Raw genomic sequence first — 19843 nt, 5'->3', positions numbered from 1 at the left:
TACAGCCCCTCCCAAATAAAACCCCCTACTAAAGGGAACTCTTGACCCCTGAAATTATAGAAATGATTGGAATATTTTGTAGTGAAGGAGGGTATAGCTATGTTGCTGCTTAAATCTTTCTAAAAACCATGAGCTGAAAGCATTTCAGCAGTGATTTGGGGGAAGAAATGGATTTTTAAAGGAGTTTTAGGGTAAAGTGGTATTTTACACTAGGCTTTCTCCATTTTAGGGTACCAACGAGGAACCTATTTAATTTACACTTATTTTAGGGACAAAGGAAGATGACCAGAGAGACCAACAGCAGTGTCAGAGAGCTCCTGAGGGACTTACAACTTGTTAAGTTCATACTCCTGCCTTAGATAAAATTCAAGTACAATGAGGACTACTCAGGTGATCAGTTCTTTTACTAACAGCTAAGGTTATAATAAAGGAACCCTTGTCATTTCCAAGGCAAATCTGATTTCTCTCCAGGTCAAAGATTTGTGCTTCTAGCCAAATGAAGCAATTCAGAATTAAGAGCAATTGTTTTAACAGAACACCAGTCTATACCCATAGCCTTGCTTCTGAGTAAAAACACACAAGATTTGGCTTGAAAGATAAAAAATAATGTAGATGTAATCCTTCAAGGCTATCCTATTTATGAACTGAAATCAAGTCACACAAGATAATTCCATTTCTTTCTTTATTTGTCAAGCAGCAGGATCATTTATTTTTTTTTACATTTTAATGTAGATACAATTATTATGTTATCTGCCATATTACAATATTTAGTCTGTTTTAACATCTGTCTTTTAAGATACATTAAAAAACATCAACTGCAAACGTGGGGGGGGGAGGATGAAGGGGGTGAGGGGGAAAGCATGGTATCCAACCAAAATCTCCACATGTCAGCAAGATTTCATTCATTCTCTTTTAGTAAAGTTGTAAGAAATGTCATGACATGGGCTTGGAATATCTATAGGCTTTTTTGTTTTCATTGACGCTCATGACGTGGCACTGGTGATGTTGTAAACAGCAGAAAAAACAGGGGCTGCCAAGTGGCCAGTTATGGAGGCACAACAGGCCTGCTTTTTTCTCCCCACAGGACACACCCAAGCAGTGACAGCAATGATCTCCATACAACCATATCCGCAGGACATCATCCTCATGCTACGTAGCTGTACTCATCCGCTGAGGCCTGGCTCCGCTCAATGTATTGTTTATCAATCAGAACTTCAATACACTTCTTAATCATGCTGATACTTGGATTAAACCTAGTTCTTGACTGGCTAATTACCTGTGCAAGAGAGAGCAAAACCGAAGAGATATAGATGTTAGATAAACACGATCGAATGACAGGAACTTCAAAACTATGTCAAGCCCCACAAAGCATATATCGGCATTTTTAAGTCATGCATTATTTTCTTTGAACATGGGCTTATTTCACAAAATATTTTTCTCCTACACATCAACAGTCTGGAGAGCACCAACCCTTAGGTGAAGGAATTCGCATATAAATCTGTAACATGCATGATTAGGAGTTTTGGCTGAGAAGTATTTTTTTTGTGTGATAAAAGGAAATTTTTACTCTCTGTTTTGGTGAACTGTCCACTTCACATGTGAGATATGGAATGGGAGATGTGGAATTGCTTGTGAACCGAGATGAAATGACAAGGTGGACACTAATACAGTGACACTACAGCCCAAGCATGTTTTAGATGTACATCTTTATGTTAGGTTTGCAGTTGCTAATATGTGTGTTGCAGACTGATTTGCATCATAAGAAGTTTCAAATCTACAACTCTAAATACCAGGGATGTTGGCAAGTCTTTGGGTACAACTCCCAAGTCCAGGTCTTTGGTACCCAGTTCCAAGTCCCAAGTCCCTATTAAAAAGAAGTTTTTTGCCCCAGAGAAGGGGGAGGGGTGGATGGGTTCTCAGTTATGAGGTAAATCCAATATATTAAAAAAAAACCTGAATCAAGTCTGAGTTGGATCACTGGTGCAACTTAAGTCTGACTTGACAGCAAGATCCCATGACTTGAATCTCCATCCCTGCTAATTATCAAATTTGAATATGCATCAAGAGATACTAGACTAGTCAAAATAGTTGTAGCTGAATCCTCTTTCCCTTGATAAGCTCTCCTAACATTCTGAATATTTGGACCTACAAATCTTGTCACATCAGGGCACTCATACTCTTACCTCTTGAATAAGAGCATTGTGCCGAAGCAGCTTTCGTGCTTTCATGATACGGACTATAGCAGCTTGAAGGTACATTTTCCTATCTTCATCTACAGCACTTCTGGTTTGCTCCATCTCCTGCAATGTAAGAACAAACAGCAATAATCAAGAAAAGTGTTATTAAATGGGTTAGTTGTACTGTTCATAACCTGGTGAGCAACCACAGAGTTGCACATTCAAGGAGCACATTCCACATGTTCAGGCCCAATGAGAGTGATGTGTCTGCCAGTGACAAATCTGGGGGGCAGCTAATACTCTAGTCCTCTTGGAAGCAGAAGGGGATGTGGTTCTGAGCAGTGCCTAAACGTGAGATCATTCAGACTCTCCTCCCAAGCCATAATTGGCATTCTAAATAAAGAGAGAGTGTGCAAGCATAGTTTTAAAAACAGCTTTGCAATAAACAAATTAGAGTTGGAAGAAAAAGCTTAAAAAGATGTTCATAAAGATTTGTAAAAATTACAAACAGCATAAAGAAAAACAAGTTACTGGTACAACACTGGAAGGAAAATATAGGTGATATGCCATAGGTTTCGGAGAGTAAAGGAAAAAAGAAAAAGGAAAAAAGGGGGGAGAGAGAATTTCGTACAACACAGAAGGAAATGGTGGAATTCACCACAAGAAGATGTGGCAATAATCATTAGTTTAGGTAAGCTGGGTGCAACTGTGAGAGAAAAAAGGCTTAGACAAACTGATGGAAACAACCAACAGAGATGACCACTGCTGTCGTGGTGTGCTTTCTAGCTGCTTCTGCAGTGTTCCACAACCTGGATTTCTTAACTAGTTTTGTACTACCAAGTGTCATAATTCCTTATCCTTGGCCATGCAGGCTCTGGTCCAAAAGATTTGAAAAGCATCATGTTGGAGAAGGCTGTTCTGCAGATCATTCATTTGGCTGCTGAAGACCAAATGTTAGAGTAGACTGACCTAAGTTTAATCCTGCATAGCAATTCTTATAAATATGCAGCAAAGATTCGCTCAATGCTGTCATGTCAACAAGCAGAAATGTGCTATTTTGAAGAACTGGAATATCAGTTCTTCAGTTCTATCTCTGGGAAGCAAAGCAAAAATCTGAAAAGGCTTCAACAGGGTCCAACCGTGATAGCTACATGGAACCTCAGGTTGAAGTTAAAATGTCACTGAATACCAGCTGTTGGGAGCAACTGCAGAAGAGGTTTATTGTCTTCATATCCTGCTTTCCATATTTCTGGAGATATCTCAGTGGGCTTTGGGGAAGGACAGGATGCTACATTAAATGGATACCTAGGGCCCCTATGCATCCAAGCAGGACATATTGTTCATCAGAACAACTTATTTACAGCACAGATCTTAAAAAAAACCCTGCTAAAAAAAGTAAGGTCATATATCAGGCAAATGGCCACCTGGAATTCCAAGGTGATATATTCAAGATGAACACAGCTGACAGCTCTGAGAACCTGAACCAAACCCAAAGCAGCTGCTTGATTTATATCAAATTCTTTAAACTACAAGTGCCAGAAAGAAGAGCTTTCACATGACTAGCATTAGGAGGAATTATTTAAAAATGAGTTCCATGTCTTCTAATAGGCAACAACGAGTTGAGTTATTTCTCAGTTAAGTAAATAAGCTTGGGATGGTATTGGAAAGGAAATGAACAGAAACCTCCAGAGTTTACTTGTTAGCAGAGTAAGAGCACTTAGCAGAGAACTGCCAAACACTCTTTGGAGAATCAGTAGAGTAGTAAGTACAAAGGGGTAAACTTTAGCTCATTATGAAACAGATTTAGAAGACATTAATTTTTAGCTTATCTGCTAGATATCTGAAATGACATATGGTTGAAAGGAATGACATTCTATGCTCAAATCCTATTTTTTGAAAGTTATAATCATTATTAATTTGTTGAAACAGCTTACATTGCTAGCTATACTAGACTAATGAGACTTTGACTCATTCTGCAAAATACGATTTTCCCCCCTGTTCATCACGATTTCCCAGAAAGGGGTAATGTAATTGATTATGGGAGTATCATATTATATACCAGGCAGTTCAATTATTCTATAGTGAGGAATGCTATAATTGAATACTCAACTTGAAACTTGACATTTCTTATTTCAAATTGGAAAGTTAATTGCTTGAAGAAGAACCCAATACTTTACAATGGAGTTTACTGGGAAATGAAATTATTTTTAGTAGCAAAAAGGTATTAGATGGTGTAATAACTCCAAAGAGCTGTTATATTATAAATAATTCATAGCACAATATTTTTCTGGATACTGCAGTAAGTCTGTGTGTGATATCTGTAATTAGAGAAATATTCAGAATTAGAGATGGGCACGAACTGAGAAAATGGTGGTTTGTGATGGTTCCTGATTTGTTGCTATTTGCAAATCATGAACCTTCCCATATGTTCAGACAAAAGGAACAGTTTTGCGGTTTGTATGATTTGGGAGTTCCAGAAGTAGAACAAACCTCCATATAAGTTGGATATGGTAAACACAAAGATTCTTCAGCTGATTCTTCTCTCCATCCCCTCCAGGTATGGCAAAGTTTTGAATTTGAGTTATAGCCCCACAAAGCAGGTCCCCCATCCCGGGAAAGTGTTCTTTAGCAATTTGCTAAACAGCACTTTCCTGTAGTGTCCTGCTTTGGGGGGAGCTATAACTCAGATGTCCAAAATCCAATCTTCACCAAACTTGGAAGGGGTAGGGAGGAAAATCAGCCCAAGAGCTAGTCCATGTTTGGTGAATATTTGAGTTACAGCCACATACAAGTCAAAATGTTGATAATAGTTTGGCGTTTTGCTTGGTTCTGGGCAGGCAAGATTCCTCAAGCCACCCCATAACGAACCCTGAAACAGACTGATTTGTGGTTTGTTTGTTTTTTTGCTTTTGGTTCAATTCATGCCCATCTTTATGGAGAAACTATTTAGATCTTGAGGAGTGTTACTGATTTAGTGTATGTCCAAAACGTGAGTAAAACAAGGGCCAGGAAATACTTGGGAGTATAAATCCAAGTCTGTCCAGAAAAAAATGTAACACAGGTTTATTTATAAGGAAAAAATGTTAAATAGAATATTGCATCTTCTAAGCAAACCAATGAACAAGGAATCTGAGAAAATAAATTAAGATACAGGATAAAGGTTTGCAATCCTGGACACACTTATCTGGAGATAAGCCTAAGTGAACACAGTGGGGCTTAATTCTAAACAAATAAGCATCTTTACAGTAGATTCATCGGGGGGGGAAAAGATTTCAAGCTCTGTCAAGAGAATTAAGTGATTGTACATAATCTGAAGAGTCCTAAACAACTGAAAAAGATTCAAGGACACACCAAAAGCCAGAAAAAAGCATGGTTTGTTGGAAAGGCATAGTTTTTTTTTCCCTTTTCTCGACTCAAATATTTCTTGTTTTATCTCCTAGAAACTAATTCAGTCTTCTCAATTCACTGGTCATCATTTATTTGCCTTGTCACTGAAAAAAGATGGCTGATTTCCTAAACTGTCCCAACCCCTTTTAAAAAAAACCTTTTTGGTGAATTAAAAAAAACAGCTTTGCCAGAAGCAGCACAGGTGGAAAGAGCTAGGTGAAGCATACAACAACTTATTTGTGAATTGTTTACCGTATTTTTTGCACCATAAGACGAACTTTTGCCCCACAAAACAGGGGGGTGGAAAGTCTGTGCGTCTTGTGGAGCGAAGAAAACAGAATATATTTTCCTGTTTTCTTCTCCTAAAAAATTGGTGCGTCTTATGGACCGTATTTTATGGAGTGAAAAATACGGTATATTAGGCTGGGTCCAGACTTCAATGTATTTGCAGCAGATCTGGAGATATCAATGGGACTTGCATTAGTTTACTCTGAGTGTGACTAAGTTACAATCTGCTAGTTCTAGACAAGGCAACACCAAAAAAGTCATCCTACTTACTTACTGCATATACTAACTTACTTAACTCTGTGTACTCTTGCTTTTCCCCTGTTGTTTCTTTTCTTGTCCACATCCCAACAATTTCACCCATTTTAAAAATCTGTTTTCATTTTATACCTTTCACAGCATTACAAGCTAGAGTACAGCAAAGATATTAGCAATACTTGCCTGTGGTGTATCTTTCTGCATTGATGTTGTGATTTTGAATTTTGTTCGTTTACTGCTGAAATTCATATTTAATGAAAAAGTAGACTCTGCCTCTATATCTTCCTACAACGAAGAAAGGTGCATGTTGTTATATACACACACACACACACAAATGGCAGCACACTCATCAAAAAACTTGCTCTTTTCCCGAGAACTGCCTGATTTGAAATAATCTGCTACTACAAATGGCTCCATCTCTCCTACTGGAATGCCAGTGCATTGCTACATGTTCATTTTAATATGTTTAAAATATTTAACTGCTCTGTGGAAGAAATTGACTCCTCAAGACAATGAAGATAACACATTTTACTTCTATGATTAGTTCCAAATCTGCCCAGCAGTATATTTGTTTTATTATGTTAGAAACAGAAATGTGGAATGCTGTTAACAGGAACAAGACACAGTAAATATTTCATAACCAGAAAACTATTATAACATTCCTTGAGTCAGCCCATGTATCAATCCCGTGGCATTCAAGTTTAGCATGAAACGAGTAGTTCCTGAAGAAAAGTGTACTTTTGCTCCACTGAAGCTGAGTTAAGACGCATGAGAAGAAATGCACCTTTCCTTTATAACCTCCTTGTATTGCCTGTGAAGTACACATACTTTTAAGAACTGACTTATATTGTCATAAGAAAAGCCGCACTGCAGTGAATAAATCCTTGAGTAGTCATGAACCATCTCTATTGTCTTGTAGAGATGGGTAACGCCCTGGTCAACGTATGGCTTTGGAAGCTCCGTGTGGGAATTATGGATGCCAAAGGGAGATTTCATTCAGTTAACGCACAGAGAAAAGCACACACACTGGGCAGAATCCTTTTTGTTTCTACTGCTCATGCAGTGGTCCACTGTGTCAATGAGTGGCCAGTTTCCAAGCTTACATGAGCAGGTGTTACTGGATACCTCCTTGCAGAAGCTTGGGACTGCCCACTTCCTCATGCATCAAATCATTACAAGAGAAGCACAAGCATATAGGAGTGTGTCCACGGAGCAGCAGACAGTGGCAGATATCCAAAGCGCTATTTGAAATGTGCTCAGTACAGTCCTGACTTCCTTGTGGTGTTTCAAACATGGGGTTTCCATGCTATATTTGAGACTTCTTCCTGAAACTTCCTCCAGGGCTGGCCCAAGAAATGTTGCTGCCTGAGGCAAAGGACAAAACAGTGTCTCCTCCTTCCTACCACTGCATTTACAAAAAAGGTGTTCGAGGCTGAAGCTGAATGTTACATTAATGTTGGCAATATGACACATCACACTCCACATCTGATGTCAAAAGAGTTGTTGAGGAAATGCAAGGCAGGGCATGAAGCACATGCCTCTCTGTCTTCTAAAGGCTTCTCTCTATCCCAGCATCAGCCGCCTAAGGCAGCTGCCGTTCTCTGTTCAATAGTAAACTAGTCGGACATGAACTAACATTTATTTATTTATTCCATTTATACCCCGCCTATCTGGTCACTGCGACCACTCTAGGTGGCTTACAACAAAAATACATGAACATACATATGTATGTATGTATGTATGTATGTATGTATGTATGTATGTATGTATGTATGTATGTATGTATGTATGTATGTATGTATGTATGTATGTATGTATGTATGTATGTATGTATGTATGTATGTATGTATGTATGTATGTATGTATGTATGTATGTATGTATGTATATAAAATGAAAATTTTTATATAATTAGAAAAATTCTACAAGATGGAAAGAAGCGGCATAAATCATAATAGGAAAAGAAGGAAAAAAAATCAAGAATTAACTGGGAGGGAAGGCCTGCCGAAACATCCATGTTTTCAGATGGTTTTTTAAAATACCCAGCGAGGGAGCCGCGCAAATCTCCGGAGGCAGATTGTTCCAGAGACGAGGAGCCACCGCTGAGAAGGCTTGGTTTCTAACATGAACTGTGCATTAGCCAAGTTCCAAAAACAATTTGTTCAGCAGCTTGGGGTATGTGTGTCCCCGATGTTTAAGAAGCATACCCCCACTCTGAATTTTTAGGTATTTGCAATTAACTAACTGCAGTTCTCATGGATGTTATCTCTATCACAGGTGTAACAGCTGAAGAGTTGGGCTAATTCCTGGAAGACATGAATTCAAATTCCCATTCAGCTCTGACAGTTGGCTAGTCACTCTCTCAGACTGACCTGCCTCTGCAAGCTTGTAGTGCGGATAAAGTAGAGAGAGAGAGAGCCACATCCACCCCCTGAAGGAAAGGTGGGATAGAAGTGCAATAGAATCTCAGCCAAGATGAGGGCAACATTTCTTTTTCTTTATAGGCTGTGAACAGTAATGCTGGCAGGAAAAGTTCAACTCCACCAACCAACTTATCCACGCACCCCTTATGAAGACAAGCCAGAGGTCAAAAGCAAAGCCACTTGGATGGGAAGACACTCTATGTCCTTTTTTGTGACATACCTTGTCTGAGTCATGGTTGATCATTTTGACATCGAGTAACGACTTGATTGTTTTTGTCAACTCCTTCTCATTCATCTGAGTACTGTCCTGGAGATCTTTGTAACTGACCGTTTCACTGTTGTTGAAGGCAAGCAGCACGGCCATTTGGTAGGTTGTAACCATGGCTACATACGGTTTGCACAAATAATTCATTTTGACCTCGCCTGTAAATTAAATGCCCATTTTACACACTAGTTTCACAAGCAACCTATTGTGGGGGGGGGGGGCAGCAGGCATGAAGCATCTTGAAGCCTGGTATCGGGGGGGGGGGTCCCCGTCTGGAGTTTAAGAGTCAGTAACCTATCTTACAAGATTGTTAAAAGGAATAAAGGGAAGCAAAGCTCTCTGAGAACTGGCAAGTGCCACAGAATCACAGAATAGCTACAATGCTTCACATGGCTTTATTAAAAGGCCATCTCAGGGAAAGAAATAGTGTGAGCAATAACTTTTATTGCACATACTATGGAAGATATTGCTGTATTCCTTCAGTAGAGTAGTATTTACTTCTTTACTTCTAAGTAACTGAAACTTCATTTTACTGTATGCCTGCATCAATTTACTACCCTACTGAGTTTCACGCTGGCTTCTAGTTGAGCCTTCCTAAATTTGTCCACAAAGCCAGTGTCCACATTCAAATTATTGCTCAGGATAAAACCAGGCTGAAATACACATACGCTCAACATGCATGTTATTACAACAGATTAAGCACTTTACTCTGTACCAATAATTGACTTTCTCTTAATCAAATAATGACACAATATGTAAAACAGCAAAACTTCAAGGAAGAAAATCCAAGTAGAGGAAGTTGAGATATCTAAACTGAGAGAACAGGGCTAAATCCAACTATTAGTACCAACTACAGTGAGACTGACTGGCTGAAATCCTGTTGCTTAGTATAACAAGTTGCATTGGAGTAGGCTCACTGAGTGAGTGGGGATTTGGTGAGTCAAGTCCCCTGTAGGTTCCATTGTTTCAAACTGGCCTACTCTTCTAACTTGTTGTAGTTTAATAAATTACAACATTGCCACCTGAATCAATGGAAATTAAGGACTTAATTCACCAAATCTTTATTGACTCAATGGACTTTATTTCAAATTACCATACTAAGCAACAAGAGTTCAACCACAGAATAGGTAGGATCTGTTAAACTAATAAATATTTAAGACCCACTAATTCAATGGGTCTACTCTAGTTGAGACTAAACTGAAATTAGCCCAGAATTTCCAATTAACAAAACTGATTTTTGCATGCATTACAAAAAGTTTTTCACATAGCAAAAAAGCATGCATTCTTATTTTACCTGTGCAGAGATAATGTAACCAGGTGAGCTTCCTCCCACTGAAATGCTGACCATAAAATAATTCAAACTGCAAAATAAAATAATTTTTGGGGGGGTCAAATACTGCAAGAGATTAATTCTGTAGCCAAATTAAGAATGTTGCTTAGCTTAGAATTATATACAAAAATACAGTAAACACTAAGTTTCCAAGTATTAGAAATACAACTTGGAGCCTATGATGAAAAATTGGTATTTACCATGGTGTGCTGGATCAGGCCTGCAGGTGTTGTACCAGTTATCCAGATTCCGCGCCCTGTCTCCTCTCTACAGGTGCCCCATCAGAAGCAGCACCATGGGCTTCCTTGTCCCTTCTCCTCTGAGTGGGAACCTGCAGGAGGAGGCAGGGCACAGAATCTGGACTGCCCACCCAACACCCATGAGCCCAATCTCACGGTCCTTACCGTGAAGCAGGGTAAGTACCCATTGTAAGTTATGGTCTATGATATATAGCTCTGCCTGTGCAACATGAGTGACATCACTGGCTATGGCAGATAGCTGCCAATTAAAGAGTTGCCTTTATGATTTTAGGATATGCATAACTCATGCACAGTGGTACAATACTACATGCACCTTGAAACTGAAAAGTAAAAAAGGAACTGTTCATTAGTGGCAATCTGCTACAGCTGCTTACATGATTCCTGTTGCACAGGTGTAGCTATGCGACAGGATACCAGCCTGTGTTTGGCAATTTATTGCCCCCTTGAAGCAGAAGACTTTATTACAAATGCAAATTTTATTTTGGGTGTGTCCCAAGGGATCAGAGGATTTTTTTTGAGATCTCCAGTTCCCTGTGAGAGTGCAATTCTCCCTAGGACAGAAGGATCTTGGCTACCCCCACCCCCACCCCGAATCCCTACACAGACTTCACTAGGCACTACAGCTTCAATGCCTGAGAAGGAACTAATTATAAGTAATTACTTTTTGTAATGAGTTGCTTTCAAAATCTGCATGTCAGGTAACAAGTTCCAGTTGTTTTTAAAACAGCAAAGTGACTGGACTGGTGACCGGCAGTGATTTTAATGACAGGTGTGGCAACAAACTAGGAGACTTTTAGAGCACCTCTTTAAAGAGAGTAAAAAGATTACTAGAGGAACTACTTTCTTCCCCACCCCCTGGAAGGAACTAAGAAATAGTTTTAAAAGCTGCTAGCTACCTCAGAAGCCAGAAGAGGTAAGAGCTAAATGGTCAGTGGAATATTTTACTATTAGGAAGAGAGTATTAAAATACAAACAAACCTAGACCATTTTCTTTTAGCTTTATCAGGGAACACTATTTTTTCCCTGTAATATATTAGCCAAACATCAGTTTACTAACTCAGAATTTCTAAGAGTTAAAACCATATTACTGAAACAAGCAGTCCAAAAATTTATGCCTATATGGAACCTTTACTAATAGGACAAAATTTGGAGCATTTCAGCCTTCTGTTGAAATAAAGAGAATGGGGGGGGGGGGTTGCAGGTGTACAGAAATCCTGCAATTCTTCAAGCAAACTCAAAGAATATTACATATTCCAGACTTTGCTGAATGCCAAAAAAAGAGAAATATCTCAATGTTAAAAGTAAAGGTTCTCCATGACAATTAATTCCAGTTGTGTCTGACTCATCTCCATTTGCAAACCAAAAAGCCATAGACATTTTCTGTGGTCATGTGACTGGCATGGCTATACATGAAACGCGGTTACCTTCCCACTGAGGTGGTACCTATTTCATCTACTTGCAGGTGCATGCTTTTGAATTGCTAGGCTGGCAGGAGCTGGGATAAGCAACGGGAGCTCACCCCATCCCACAGAATTGAACTGCCAACCTTTTGACTGACAGCCCAGCGGCTCTGCATCCTATCTCAATATTACTGATTAGCTAATTATACAATATTTAAAAAGCATGTACTACACAAAAATGTCTAGTGTTTAATTCCAGTAAGTCAAGCACTTAGATGTTAATTGACTATTTTAGTCATAGAGCTCAAAAGTGTGTTTCACATCTTTTGCATTATGATACATTTATCACTCATTACTTCCATTAATGGTTCATTAAACAGAATTGATATCTACAGTGGAGATTACTAAAACAACATCAAATAACTTGGGTCTAATTTAATTCTCAGTCCTCAGGGGTTAGAATTTATTGGGGCCATCTCCTACTGCTACCATGAGGTTTAAAAGAGAAAAGCTTAGTAGACTTTCAATTTCAAAGAGTCTTTTTCCCCCTTTCAAGCCTGTCTGAAATGAGCTCAGAAAAAAGGCAAATTCTATCTAAATTCTAAGTACATTAGTTAATTTCCTCTGATCAAATAAATTAGAAAGCAGGATTTAGGAAGCAAATCACTGATTAAAATGACATATTTAATAGCATGAAGTTAAACCCTTGTTAAGGCTTTGTTAACATTTTAATTCTGCAAAATCTGCAAGAAAGTTTGATGTCAACTAACAATTTGCTCATCAGTACCTCATTAACTTTCATTAAGTAGTTTCATCTAACACCCCCCAAAAGTAAGATGCATCCTTCTATGACCATCAAAGTTTGCCCCAGAGCAACCAGTGGTATTATGTTGGCCACATGTTTCCTTCATCAGAGGATTTAACAAGGAGAAACATTTGGCCCAGACTCTTCCTGACTCTAAAAAGCTTGCAATCTGTTCAACTGTTTAAAATTTAGACAGTTATTTGCATATTTATGCTGCAATTCTATACTCACTAGGGAGAAAGCCATATTGAACTCAATGGGTTATATCCCATTGCATGTGTTTGGTAGCACAAAGCTTTTAACTGTTTCTAGAGACCCCAGTTCACCCCTGGTACATGTGCCAAACCCAGTATTTTAATTCTGCTTGTGCAAGGTATTGAAGAACTAATGAATAAAACATCCGTAAGCTACATGTTGCTTCTGCTACTTCTTTTCACTGTAGTTGGTGACAGTCAATGGAACAATGCCAACTCTTGTCATTTTTCAATAGTGCAACATGAACATAACCCAGGAAGATTTATGTCTAAGTTTATATGATGTCTGTACAACTTAGTTTTTCAATATATCCATATAAGATACCTACCCAGGTGACTAACCCTGAAAAAAAACTTGTGACGTACTTCAGGCAATCTTATAAAGCTATTATTTTCTACTATTACTTTAAACTCTTCCCTTTCCCTCCACAAGAGTGCTGAACACATTCTGAAACATACTTTTTCAAGATCTGGTTAAAAGCTCCAAGGCAGGCACAAGCATTCATGGAATCTGCAATGGCACACTTGCTTTACAGCCTATATTCCTTGCCCCAAGCTACTGTCTAGGTTAGTCCCTCATCACCAAGTCACCGGGTCACTTTAAGTTCTCATCTTTGCTATCCCTATTCCAGTATATGAGACATCAGCAGATGATCCAGAAATCAACTGAAAGGACCATATTTTGACAATCAACTGGAGCAGAGGGGATCTAACTATTCTAAAGCCAACAGAACAGCAAGACACTGGTTCCTGGAAGACAACAACAAAATGTAGGAACTGAGGGAACTCATGAACCCTGATCTCCCATACAAAGATATGTATTCATAATTTTACTGCAAATGTGCTGACAGAGAAAGAGCACCGGTTCCTCTATATTTTTGCTGGATTCAGCCATGTCTACAGCAATGCAAATCTGGGGGTTCAGGATGCTGTATGTTAAAACTTTAGGTAAGGAAGCTCAAAACAGATGCCAAAACAATACTGTGATCTAAGTCTTTGCTGCCAGAAAAGGTTGAAATCTTCTTCATCACAAGGTTTGCTCCAATCAAAAACGACTGATTGCTGAGTGAGTAAGGAGTATAATTTATTGCTATGTGTTGTGAAGTCAATTCTGACTTATGGTGATCCTAATATGGCTTTTGGTGGCTGGATAGCTCAATGGTTTAGGTATATAGCTGCAGAGCCAGTGGCTAGGAGCTCAATTCATTAACAGTTAAGGGATGGACACTTTCTGCTGTTCTGCAATCCCTAATCCACTGATCCTGATAGTGTTAACAATAAACAAGCAGTTAAAAAAGAGAAAATTATGAGAGAACCCAAGGAGAAAGCCAAACTATGACAGTTCCTTAGAACAGTGGTTCTTAATGTGGGCGATAATGCCCCGCAGGGGGCGATTTCATTTTTCAGTGGGGCGGTAAAACGAAAAGGGGGCGCTGGAGCAGAAGGGGGGCGGTAGGGGGGCGCTGGAGCAAGCCAAACCTGTGAAGATGGCTGCAGCCTTTTTACAGTGTGCATGAATATATATTTTCCTCCAATCTTAATTTAGTTTCAGAGTTTTCGTCTTGAAATTTTTAATTCCTGCATTGCAGTTTGTTTTTATGCCCTCTTTATATTTCTTTTTGTGTCTTAAAATTCACTTGCAACTAAATCATTAAATGTTACTTTTTGGGGGCATTTCATTTTCTTGGAATTGAATTTTGTTTTCAGGGATCATTGGATTTAAGTGTAATAAATAAATAAATAAATAAATAAATAAATAAATAAATAAATAAATAAATAAATAAATAAATAAATAAATAAATAAATAAATAAATAAATAAATAAATAAATAAATAAATAAATAAATAAGCGTGGGGATGGGGGTGATGATAACTTCTTCAATGGCTCAAGGGGGCGTTTCTTTCAAAAAGGTTAAGAACCACTGCCTTAGAAGACAGGAGAGATGACCAAGAAGAAAAGTTTCAAGTATATTTCATCTGATGAATTCAAAGTGAAACTGACACAGTGGAAGGAACATTAAGGACACAGATGGATTGGCACATTTCTTCAGAGAACTGAAAGAAAGCCCTAGGACAAGACGCACAGAATCCATTTCAGATCTGAGAAAGCACAGAATTGCTTGGATTCTTTTCATCTGACTTGTCACTTGGAAACGGAGTGATTTTTCCTCTTGTGCTTGCACAGATCTGAGATGTGTGCCACCAAGGCAAATCAAGATACTAGCTCGAGTTAAAAGCTGGCAAAGAGTGACCTGAAGGAATACAAGGGGTCGTCAAGAGAGCAGGATGTCAATTTTAGGTCAAATTGAGTACTTCATGTCACAAAGAAAGGACAGATAATAAGCAAGACCTCATTTTAGAAGGAAAAGCATTTTTTCTATCCCACTGTACCCCAAAAGAAAATAAGTATATTCAAGACGTCCATAATTAGAAAATGCAAAGATAATTTTTAAATTTAATTTAAACTGCCACAATTTATACATAACATTAAATGACTTCTACCACAACACTAACCAGTTTCTGGTTTTTCAAAAACCAAATTTAAGAACATTATCAAATCTGCAAGAAATCTCCTACTAACCTACCATCTGTACACTTTTTTCCAGTTCCTGAGGAATTGCAAATGTAGAGGAAGGTGCCTGAGTCAAAGGCCATGCACCAGCCTGAAAAAGAACCACATTACATATTATTATTTTACATTGGAATTAGTTCTAACAAAATGTATGAAGCAACTACCATTCCTTCAAAAAAAAGTTTTAAAAAATCAGAAGCAAGCTGAATTCAGCACCTGGGTTGAGCACATAAAATATACCCTTCCATATCACATAGTAAGCTTATTTGAAATCATGAAGTACAACTGAAACTTAAGAAAAAACAAAATAAGACAACATTGTCCTCCCACTGGAGCAACATTTAGATCTGGGGTGGAAGAAGGAAGCTCAGCCTTTACTGTTCTTCTTCCCAAGTCAGTTACCATAACAGTCTGCCTGTCCTACATGTTTTCCTCTATCAGCATGTAAACAAGGGAGACTGGAGAGACCAGAGAACAATAAACAAAGCAGCAGCTTACCCAAGTCATGTTGCCGCCTGAAAGAAAGGATAAAGGGGCGGCCCCCCACTCTTTTGTACAGAAAACAGCCCAAGCTGGCAGTTGAATTTTAATTTGGTGTAGAATCTTTTATAGTACTTCACCCTATGACACCTTGCTGCTTTTCTCCCTACTGCTCAGTATCTGCCACCTAATGGAGCCACCCTATGCCACCTAATAGCAGGGATGGTGTGGGTTAAGACACTGACCCTTCCTTGATCTGCCCTGCCATCTCCCTCCATCAGAGTCAATCTCTGAATTAAGTTGTCTTAATTTTCTTGGAGTTGACTGAAGTACTCTGAATCTTTAGTTGAGTAAAGTGCTCACACGTTCTCTTAGGGTGGGGGAAGGCTGCTCTGCTGGATAGGGTGAAGGTTAGGCATTGTGACAATGCCATATTGCACAGCATCCCTCCCCTCCTCTGTTCCATTTTGTTTTCCTTCCCAGGTTCCGCAGCTGGATGCAAACCTAAACATATTTCTGATCTTGCCATGTCACTTCTGGCAAACAAAGAGCTTGAAGGTCAGCCAGGACTGCTTCAAGCCTTGACAGGATGGCACATATTTTGTCTCTGTGGGTATAATTTAAAACATCTTCTGCACTATCCTGATATTTTCTGAAGAATTACAGATTAAGCAACAGTATGGGACACTGGTAAACAGTTAGGAACTGAAAACAATTTACCCATATACTGGATCATACTTTGGTATTATGCATCGTTTTTGCAGAAATATGTTATCAGGAACTTGGAATGAAAAGCCATTTTGTCCAATATGCAGTTACAGTGAGCACGCCTGCTTCAGAATTGGAATCAGTGTAAACATATGGGATTTACACTGAGCTTAGATCGGTGCTATATTCATTCATCAGCATGTACACCAATAGTTAACTCAGATGTTCAGTTTTAGAGCTATGTGCATACAAGGAACTTTTATGTCTACAGAAGTTTATGAATCTGGGCAGGTGGAATTGAAGGGAGAAAAACTTCAGCATTCCCATTCTACTGCAGGTCCCAAATATTACTGTCACAGCTGTATATATAGAGTAAAGCATACAACTGTTCCCTAGTTGGATGCACTCAAAATATATAGAGGGGTCTAACTAGCAACCCCTCCTTCTCACCTTCTACATATGGAAAGTGACAGATGCAGAGAAGATGTCGTTCCTTGTAAGTACGGTCTACATGAAAATCAAGGGTTTTTGTTTGCATGGAGGGCCTATGTACAAGCAGAAATATATCATCTGCAGACTTATCACCCTCTGCATGTAGAAAACAATTACAGAGGGGGAAAACTAGCCACTCCCTTTTAATTATGGTGAACAAGTAAGGAAATTACTGAATGCTCCTTAAGTGAAACAAAAACAAATATATACACAAACACATGCCTTATTACCTGAAGAACGTATATCTGAAAACTAATCCCCAAATCTACAATGGTATCCTGATTTTTTATGAAGTTGTTGAATTTGTTGTTAAGATCTGCACTAACGCTCATGTCTGTATACATTCGATGCAGCTTGCTAGTGAACTCATAGCCACAGGCTTGCTGAAAAACAAAATTATACGTTAAAAGTCAAAGCAAACGTGTTGACCATGAACATGAGGCAAGTGGAATCCCAGATTTTTTAAAAACAACAACAACGCAGGGATATGAGTGGAGAAAATATGGCTCTCTATAAACTATGGACTACAACTTCCCCACTATTGGTTAGACTGGCTAAGTCTAATAGAAATTGCAGTCTAACCACATCTGACGGATCACACACTTCACAAACCTGGATTGCATGTTAAATACTGTATAAATACACCTTTTAAACATTATTTTAAGAGTAACCTTAAAGTTTACACCAGTATGGTCTAAGGACCAAAGACATCAGGGCTGTTATTTAAGTTATTTAAAATATGCTGCCTTGTAATAGTGGATATACCCACACCACACTTAGTGCTGTAAGAACCTTGGAAACTGCTCCAAGTGGGGCAAAAAAACCATATGTTGACAGCATAGGCACTATTTAGCAAATATCTACGACAAGTCAGACAAAACACTGATGGCAGCAATACTAGCTGGGGCTATAATTTGGGATTTCTCTAAATAACTTTGTGATGCATTCTGAAACCTGCAGAACCATTTCAACAGAAGCTATGGTAGAACAGAAGACAGACAGGAATCTTCCAAACAATGAAAGCCCTGTGTTTTAGTGTCTACAGTCACCACACCCCATCTTCTGAAGAACTGTGCCTGACAGTCTTAGAAAGACAAAGCCTGGAATTTCTCAATATATGTCATCTTGGCACCATCTGCTGGTTCTTTTGGGACATAGCTACCTTGTTAGGGAAAAATTCTAGATGTGACAATATAATGTTTCAGAGGCCTATAACCAGGTAACTAACACAATTAATAGTAGCTTGCCTAAATTAAGCAAGATTTAAAACTTATTTACAGCAGTTCCCCCAGAATCTGTTCAGTTAAAGCAGCATCAATGGCTGCTTTTGTAAAGTGGATTTTACCAAATGTCTAAACGCACAATTACCTTCAGTTTGTTAATCATAGCTTCCTCTGAGTCCATGGACATGGACAACCCATGTATAAGCCGCTTTGCCAACATTCTGGCATAAAACTATATTAAAAAGAAAAAGTAACAGTTCAGGTTTTTGTGCACTTCAAATGCATTACCCAGGAACAGAGAAAAAGAAATGCACAGAAACACAAATTGTTTTTAAAATGAAAATTTACCTTTTGGAAAACATCTTTATCGTCAATGTACTTGAAAACAGTAATGAAACTTGTAAGTTTATCTTCTACTTCATTTTCTGTCATGCCTTTAGCAGATTTTTTAAGCAAGTTGTCACAATACTTGGCCAGCTCAAGTTAAAAGAAAAGAAGAAGAAAAAGAAGATAGATATTTGTTAAGCTAAATAAAAAATGATAATCACAACAGTACTAATTTTGCCTGTAGGTGTTAAGTGACTATGGTTGGTTGACAGTCATATATGGCATATGGGCCAGGAATGATTTTTATGATAGCAGAAAAGTATAAAACAATGTTTATTAATAAAACTCTGAGCCAACTGGTTCTTGGCTGGAGAAGTTCTGCTTTTTATACAAGTGTCTGTATGAAAGAATTAGCCAGTTACAGTTGCACTTTGTCAGAATGGAGAAAGTAGGAGTGGAAACAGTGTCATCTGTTTTTAGAAAGAGGTTACAAATGTTATTTGAAAACTTGTTATTGAAACAAGTATTTACCTGCAGAACAGAAACTGTTTCAATTACAAAGAAGAAAAGGCTTATGATTAAATTCTGAAGAACATAACTGGAAACAATGTTCTTGTATTTTGTTTTTACCTGTTCACACAGGTCTTATGGTCTTTTTTCTTAGTAAAACCCTTTTTGATTTATAAAACTTGTTCATTATTTTACAGATAGCAGCCATAAGATATTATGCCCACATATACAATATTTTGTCACAGAGTTTACACCAAAGTAAGCAAATATATGTCTCACCAAAAGCATTCTTACTTTTAACAGGGGAGTGTGCAGTAAGCCCTTGGCTTTAGGAAGAGACTTATAACAGCAATGTAAAAGGGAACACTGGCTGCTTGGCTTTGTTTGGGACAGGGATAATCCAAGAGGAGTCCTTGTTCACAAGTTTAAACAGTAACCCCAAATTTAGTATATTGGGGGGGTTGACCGCTGTCATTTGGCTGTTTCTCCTTTATAGGGAGAAGGGTGGTCTATAAATAAAACAAACAATACACAGGTAGCGAAAATGTGTGACTGCTGCCATGATTAGGAAGGCAGTTAAAACATGGGCTTTGTTTTGACAAAGAGCTGCAACATGAACATTTTTTTTTAGGAAACAACGTCTTGAATTCAATGCTATTCTGTTTTACAGTAAGCCTACTGAAAAAAATT

General features: G+C 38.4%; 1 protein-coding gene across 4 annotated transcripts in view; it reads right to left on the bottom strand.

Annotated features, from left to right (window-relative positions):
• Nucleotides 1-668: 668 nt before the first annotated feature.
• The window catches only part of CUL2 (cullin 2), a 40747-nt gene continuing 21572 nt past the window's right edge, over nucleotides 669-19843 (bottom strand). For all 4 annotated transcript variants that reach the window (XM_020800487.3, XM_073002927.2, XM_073002926.2 and 1 more), the window contains exons 13-21: nucleotides 18665-18793; nucleotides 18462-18548; nucleotides 17324-17476; nucleotides 15427-15504; nucleotides 10088-10154; nucleotides 8749-8951; nucleotides 6291-6392; nucleotides 2184-2300; nucleotides 669-1276 (exon numbers count right to left, since the gene is read on the bottom strand). In XM_020800487.3, coding sequence (XP_020656146.1) covers nucleotides 1145-1276; nucleotides 2184-2300; nucleotides 6291-6392; nucleotides 8749-8951; nucleotides 10088-10154; nucleotides 15427-15504; nucleotides 17324-17476; nucleotides 18462-18548; nucleotides 18665-18793 — 1068 coding nt within the window. In that variant the 3' untranslated portion in view covers nucleotides 669-1144. The remainder of the gene's footprint in view (nucleotides 1277-2183; nucleotides 2301-6290; nucleotides 6393-8748; nucleotides 8952-10087; nucleotides 10155-15426; nucleotides 15505-17323; nucleotides 17477-18461; nucleotides 18549-18664; nucleotides 18794-19843) is intronic.

This window comes from Pogona vitticeps, chromosome 6 (genome assembly GCF_051106095.1).
Source record: "Pogona vitticeps strain Pit_001003342236 chromosome 6, PviZW2.1, whole genome shotgun sequence".
In the NCBI taxonomy this organism is placed as follows: domain Eukaryota; kingdom Metazoa; phylum Chordata; class Lepidosauria; order Squamata; family Agamidae; genus Pogona; species Pogona vitticeps.
The sequence above is the reverse complement of the archived record's forward strand: the minus strand, read 5'-3'. Positions and strand labels throughout refer to the sequence as shown.